At 32.5% G+C, this 7,301-nt stretch overlaps 1 protein-coding gene across 1 annotated transcript; it reads right to left on the bottom strand.

The window, feature by feature from the left end:
- Positions 1-937: 937 nt before the first annotated feature.
- Positions 938-4,444, bottom strand: LOC143590678 (GDSL esterase/lipase At1g29670-like). Its single transcript, XM_077071088.1, has 5 exons — positions 3,939-4,444; positions 3,826-3,865; positions 3,283-3,537; positions 2,806-3,040; positions 938-1,167 (listed from the first exon to the last, which is right to left on the bottom strand). The coding sequence occupies exons 1-5, from the start codon at positions 4,346-4,348 to the stop codon at positions 938-940; spliced, it is 1,170 nt and encodes a 389-aa protein (XP_076927203.1). The 5' UTR covers positions 4,349-4,444.
- Between the last annotated feature and the right edge of the window lie 2,857 nt (positions 4,445-7,301).

Genomic DNA, 7,301 nt, shown 5'->3' with positions numbered 1-7,301 from the left:
TGAACAGACTCCACAACTCTAGTACGATAGTGCTCCACCATTAGCAATCGACATACACTCAGTATTGGGCATTAGCGGTCAGAATTGGTAGTGAAAGCATCAATGATCGACATCGAGCATCTCTGGAACAGGTACGTATTATGTTTATTGTCTGTTATTCACTTTCAATGTAGAAACCAGGAGATTTGGGGTTTTTATCTTTTGATGTGCTAATATGTATTTTAGGGTTTAAGTCATGAATATAGTCTTTTTTTTTATCCAAATCAACAAGATGATATTAGGAGGGCACATGTTTTATTGAAAAAGATTTGCTTAGAAAAGTTTCTACAGATGATGTAAATGATAGGTTTCAAAAAATGAAACCCTTTAATGAATTTTTATTAGTGATCTTTAATATCTATTGAAGTATATTATTATTATTTTTTTTTCTTTTTTTCTTTTTTTTTTTTGCATTTTAATATGTCTTTTGCTGTTTTGATTATGTGACTAGACTCAAACGATTTAACTGGCCAGACAATTAAACCCGAACATTAGTGAAAAACAATCACTTTGTTGTAACTACACCACTTATTGTTATGTTTTAAACATAAAATTGAGTTGGGGGTACACACGTATAATTTTGAAATTCTTACCAAATATATCATATGTCGAAGAAAATGGAAGCACTGAAACATATATAAATGTCTTTCATTTCATGCCCGCAGTTTCTAACTTGCATATAATTTAACTACCATTGTCATTTTTAAATGTTCACCTCAGTTCCAACATATTACTTTTCATTTGTACTGCTATTTCGGAGTAACTAAACATTACAAATACTAGTTTCCAATATATTTTGTCTATGGATCATGTTCTACATGTATACAAAAACACATAATAATTTGTTATTATGATAATTTGTGTTTCTTATTTTTCATGAATACAAAGAAACTAAAAATCATGAATCACTAATTATTTCTCTAGTAAGTTGACCAATATCGTATGGAGACGCATCCACAGAAGATTGTGATGAGTATGCCCTTGTTGCAAGCACTAGGTTTGCAATTTCCGTGGGATGAAAACTGTCAAGGTAGACGGATAAAGACCGACTGGGGCAACATTGGGCGTTTGGAACACATTGACCATCAGGTATTACTGGACAACAAGGTTTATTTGGCATTTGTTCACCTACAAAATTGAGATATTTTGATAAATTCGGTTAGTATTTTAATCATTCTAATTTGAACAAGTAGTTCAATCTGCAAATTTTCTTGGGCATTCAACGAAGAATTGTGAATAGGTTAGTAAAAACATTACGTAAAAAAAGGAGGTGGGTCTGTTGACAGTTGACACGACCCTTTAGGATGCAGATCAACTTGAATATAACTCGTTTGATATGCAGGTTGACCTCCTAATCCGTTTAAGGGTTTTTGTTATTATATTATAAACTTCTATAAGTGAATTAATGCTATCGTTTAAGCCTTTTAATCAACTCTTCAAATCCAACAATTATATATATATAGGGGAGTGTTATCCTAAAAATAAGTAGTTTCCTAGGAAGACTAAGAATAAATCATAGCTATTGGATCATGTTAATCAATGGTTGAGATTTAAAATTACCAATAACCGACATAGTTTCCTAGAATTACTCTTTTATCATTATAACCGACATAGTTTCCTAGAATTGTTCTTTCACCATCATTTGTAATGCCAAGTGTCAAAAATTTATTGGTTTGTACAATTTCTAAAAAACTTCTTATTCTTATTTGAACCATTATCTATATATATAGAAAATAGTTCAAATAAAAAACAAGTGTTTTATGAAAAGTGTGAGAAGAGCTAAAACAAACCACCTAAATATGACACTATACAATGTAAATATGAAACAATACAATTATTTAGAAACTACCAATCTTAACCACTAGATCATAGATCCAAAGGCCTAGATCTATTCTTATTCTTCTCACAAAAATATTGTTTTTTTACATTAACCTTCCCCTATATATATATATATATATATAGGGGAAGGTTAACGTATAAATGAAATTAACGTGCTAAACATGAGAATCAAGTAGAGTAATTATATATACAAGTAGAGTAATTATGTAATTATATCGTAGAGTAACATAATTACTCTACGATATAATTACATAATTACTCTAATTGTATATATAATTACTCTACTTGATTTTCATGTTAGCATGTTAATTTTATTTGTACTGGATCCAAACCCTATATATATATATTTGGAATAACAGATAAAGAAACAATCGTTAAAAGGACACAATTTACAAGGACACAAATTACAAGGAAAAAATGAAGATTTTATATGAGTACAGTTATTTCACATATTTATAAATGAACATAAAAATGGTCAATCCGAACATAAAATGATTTTTAATGGGTCCGACACGACATGAAATGAATAAGTTTACAGGATAGGTTAGGGTTGAATAATTCAAGACTATTAAACCGAAAGTCATAAACCTGAACCCGTCAAGCCAATACGCCAACCCGAATGACACCCCATGTTATTATAGAAATGTACCCGGGTAAAACAAATCTAAACAATTAGGCAATAAGTTTACTTCAAAACAAAGAAGTATCACCAATAATTAGATGGCAATCCGTCGGTACACAATAATTAACGGGCTTCATAAAGATAGTTGTGGATATTTTCATTTGCGACGGATTACTGATAAATATTATCAAAGGATAACCGATAACTACTGTTAGGTCGTCCAAGGTGATCGTATTGAATCGAATAAAAAGGTATTGAAACCGAATAGAAACATCATAAATGAAAAAGGTTGCTTGCATTCATACCTCCTTTAGGTGCTAGAATGTTGGTAAGGTTAATGAAAGTGAATCTTGCGTCAGGGAAAACACCGTTGAGCTCATCAACAAGAGGTTTAAGCCTATCATTAAATAACATAACCGCGTCGTTGATCCAATCCACGCAATGTCCTTTAGTATCAGATCTATCCATCTCAGCCGGAGCGCACCCTATCATACCTAAACCGAACACTGCAATCTTCCTCCCTCCCAAGCTATATAGTTTCTGTGGTATAAATCAAGCAAATTGTAAGGATTTTCAGTTCATTAAAAGTTCAATACAAGATGTTAGAGAGATAACACACAGAAAGAAATCTGATTTTCAGTTACTCCAACAAACCAACACAGAGAAAATATTATTTATCAATATCGTTTTGATCTTCGTCTCAATTCTTTAATTTACAAAGACAAACAAAAAACTAAAACGTTTCACGACATATTAAGCATTCCATACTCAGGAATGTGTACCTTAAGTTGTTGAGTGTATTGTTGCGCAAGGACTTCTGCATATTCTGGAATTTTGTGTTGGTGACTAGTGGTATACTTTTCCGGCATCAAGTAGTTATTGATGTAGTCATTGTTTCCAATATTTACTATGTAAATACATTTTCTTAAGTGCTCATCAGTAAGTGTCTTGTTTTGTTGCAGGTCCGCGATACGTGAAAATATTGCCTCGTGATGTTTTAGCTGTTTATCTAAGCACACCCGATCACCCTGCGAAGTTTAAAAATTAACATTTTACGCATAAACAGCGAAGTATGACTAATGTGAATATAAAGGTTATTTTTGTATTTAAATTAGGGTTTATTAATTGGAAAAACGAAACAAGAATTCGAGGAAAATTTTCGAATTTTTTATTCCAACGTAAAACAACTAACAACAAATATGTTTGTCTTTTCAAATAACTTAAGAGTCATTTTCATCATTTAGTGTGTTTTTGGTCGAACATAGAGTCAGGCTGATTTTGTCATGAACCAATATATATAAAATTGTCGCTAAAGGGGTAATTACCAAATGACTTCCAGATTCCTCTCGAATACCAGCACTGCCGCTACCGTAGTTTACACCTCAGCATATCTCTTCGTCAGTTGCGGATGCATGCGACGGAAGGAAGTGATCAAAACCAAGAAGTTGACCTGAAACCATATGTTTGTAGCTTCAACAAACGACATAAAAGATAAGTTGTGAAACATAAGATAAGATGTAGAGAAAGAATTAAACCGATGAGGTCCGCAATGGTTCGGCCATTGGTGAATCGACCGTTGACACCTGTTGGAAAATCGATCCCATAGGGCGGGTAGTTGGCTTTTGCGGACGTCTCAAGATCATTGTTGTTGCCGCAATCCACCAATGAGTCTCCAAACACGAAATAGCAAGGGACACGCGGTGATCCAGCGACGGTACCGACTAGAGCTGTTTCAACCCGCGTCAACCCTATAAGCAAAAGGGCCGATGATAATAGGATGAGGTTTCGAGCCAGGTTTCTTGGACTACAAACAGAACAATTATTATCTATTTTGAATGCAAAATGCATCTTACGTTTGACACGTGGAAGATGTGGGAATGTAGTAAGATTTTTCAATGGTAAGTATGAATTTTCTTTTCAATGGTAAGCAGGAACTTTCTTTTCAATGGCAACTATGAATTTTCTTTTCAATGGCTGGAAGTTTCATTAATTATACACTAAAATGATTTATATGTTAAGCACATAGACGTCCAAAATCTATTTCTAAAATATTATGTTCGGCTCGAATTAGTATGTGTTAAAAGAGGATTGAAACCATTTTAATGATTGAAACCATTTTATTTGGTAACTAATCATTATTTCCATAAAAATGGACTTTTGCAATAATTAAAGTTAGCATTAAGCAGTGTAATATATATGATATATATGATTAACGTTATTTCACGGAAACACTAGGAGGATTTCAATTACATATTTCGGAGAACCCAAGCGGTTTTAGATGTAGGATTACGGTTTTAGAACTCAAACTTAACTTGCTAGAAAAAAAACTCATTTAATCATCTCGTTGTAAACGTGAGAAGTTTTATCTACACTATCTATGTCGGAATTTGTAGACTATTGAGATAGCCAAAATAGAGTTTGAAAGAATGTCACAACATAAGGCTATGGGGTAAACCCTCAAGAAGCACTACCAGTGCTCCTAAGGTGGCACATATGCTATCAATGAAGCACCATGCCCCTCTTCCAATGGCCATTGGTGAAGTGGTATTCATGGGGTAGCTCAAGTAAACCACTCTTCAACACACCCAATCATATTTTGTCATTTCTTTTTTGATTTGTTTTAATTTAAATAAATGGAATAGTTGAGAACAGTATTAATATATAACATAGGTGACTGATGGAAGAAAAGCTAAGTGGTTTAGAGTGGTGAAGTGTGGAGTGTAACGCATAGTGTAATAGGATCATGCTACACCAACTTAGTGAGGTAAACTCTTTCCCTTGGTTAATAATAAATTATATCAATTGTATACATTGTTGCACTTAGTTATTTGAATAAGTCGGTTGGTGAATATGGTGGAAACTCTCTTTCGTTTCTTGATTTTATTATAAAAAGCAAGTGAGAATTGATAGAAAATTTGATATGGCATTAGGAAGTTGCATACATTAAGGGAATGCTAGTGAAACTTAATGCACAATTTAATTACCTTAGTGCGTTAAAGTTTTGGATTTTGCATATATACTTGTAGCATAACGATCATGCCAAAGGAGATGATAAAATAACATATGCTCGAAAATGACTTAACCACATAAGAAAATCAATATCTTTAAAATCTAAATGATAGTTTGAGTTAAATCATTTTCTTACAAAAAAAACCTACATAAAAATTGACCTTAAAAATCTATATAGAACGACTCTCAATCGGTCAAGAAAAGAAAAGACAGTGAAAATAATTAAAATAAAATGGAATTGCCTATCCACAAATATGCAGGGAACACAATTAACCACTCTGTTTTTAACTAAATAAAACCTCGGCAAACCTTCACTACTAGAAAAATTGATCAGTTTCCTACACCATTTTTCGATGGAAATGCGTTGAAAACAATTTCAACAAAAATGGATTTATGGGAAATTTTTGTCTACGCGTTTCCAACACATTACCTACAAAATATGTTGTTGGAAGTTTCCAACGCGTTTCCAACTCAAATAATTAAATCATTTGTTTTCACTTTGTTACGCAATGTTGATATACTTTCTTATGCATGTTTAACGCAATCTTAGTATTTTCTTTTTTAATTTTATTATATTTTCCTATGTATTTCTTAGGCTGATGGGTATACATCAGTGGGCAACCCCCAGTGGTCCTAAATGGTAGCCACATAACCAATCACCCCCCCCCCCCCCCCATCGTTCTCACGCAAACACTGCCCCTATTTTTGGTCACGCATGACCTGACCTCATTGAGGATGGTTAGCAGCCATTTCTCTTGGTTTTCTGACCGTTGCAAATGGTCGGATAAAAAAAAACTTGTAATTTATATATATATATATATATATATATATATATATTTAACATTAACCTATTTCAAATCATTTCAAGCAATTTCAACATATTTTTACCATTCTACTTTTCTATATTTCAACCAATTTCAAACACATTTTAACCCAAAATGGATCCTAACTTTACCCCGGAGGTAAACGCAAGGTGTGGTTTTAGCTTTTGACGAATGGATCAAGTATAACGAATACCTCCAATGACAAGCCAATTCAGGTCAACCCTTCACACCGATGTTTACTTTTTATTAGTTTTTTTTCTTGTTTTTTAGTTTATGCATGGTTTGTAATTTTTTTTAATTAATGTAATCGTTTCCACATTTTCAATTTATGTATTTTAATTTATTTTAATAAATGTTATAATTTAAAATATATAATTTGAATATAAAAATTTTATTACTTAAAAAAGAAATATAGGAAACGGAGAATGATGAAGAATGATGTTTAAGGGTGTATACCTCTAGGTTGAAGGGTGTTGAAGGGTAATGTTAAATGTCAGTGGAACGCTGACGTGGGGCAGACGCGACGAATGAGGGAAATGGTGTTGAGGGGTATATACCCCTTAGCCTTACACGTCTAAATAGTTTTTGTTTTTTTCTTTCTAACGCATTTCCAACACATGCAATTAGTTTTTATATTAATTTATTGCATTTTCTATGCATTTCAACTCATCGATCTAATATTACATTTAATTTTTCGGCACATTTCAAAAAGAAAACCCAAATGTAAACCATAAATAAGATCCTTGTAAGATAACGAAGAAAAAAAGATCAATATAATTCAAAACCTGTTTTACAAACCAACTATAAATACAACTTAATAAAAAGTCTCACAATAATAGAGACCGATTCGAGATGGTCAATTTCCCGGTAGACCCGTAGAGTGGGTTAGGCTCCAAAAACAAGAGAGAAAAAGAGAAACCAAACTTGAGACAAATTTTCTTATTATTTTTCTTCTTTAAACGATTAGA

This window comes from Bidens hawaiensis, unplaced genomic scaffold (genome assembly GCF_021521415.1).
Source record: "Bidens hawaiensis isolate Kalapana, Puna unplaced genomic scaffold, B.hawaiensis_p1.1 tig00038719_1, whole genome shotgun sequence".
In the NCBI taxonomy this organism is placed as follows: Eukaryota; Viridiplantae; Streptophyta; class Magnoliopsida; order Asterales; family Asteraceae; genus Bidens; species Bidens hawaiensis.
The sequence above is the reverse complement of the archived record's forward strand: the minus strand, read 5'-3'. Positions and strand labels throughout refer to the sequence as shown.

Excerpts from the sequence above, each read along its gene's own strand:
- LOC143590678 (XM_077071088.1), bottom strand. The coding sequence starts at position 4,348 with ATGCATTTTGCATTCAAAATAGATAATAATTGTTCTGTTTGTAGTCCA. Across the intron at positions 3,866-3,938 it reads GGTTTCAGGTCAACTTCTTG|CGGCAGTGCTGGTATTCGAG; the intron begins GTTTTGATCACT and ends AAACTACGGTAG. Across the intron at positions 3,538-3,825 it reads AGGAATCTGGAAGTCATTTG|ACTTCGCAGGGTGATCGGGT; the intron begins GTAATTACCCCT and ends GTTAATTTTTAA.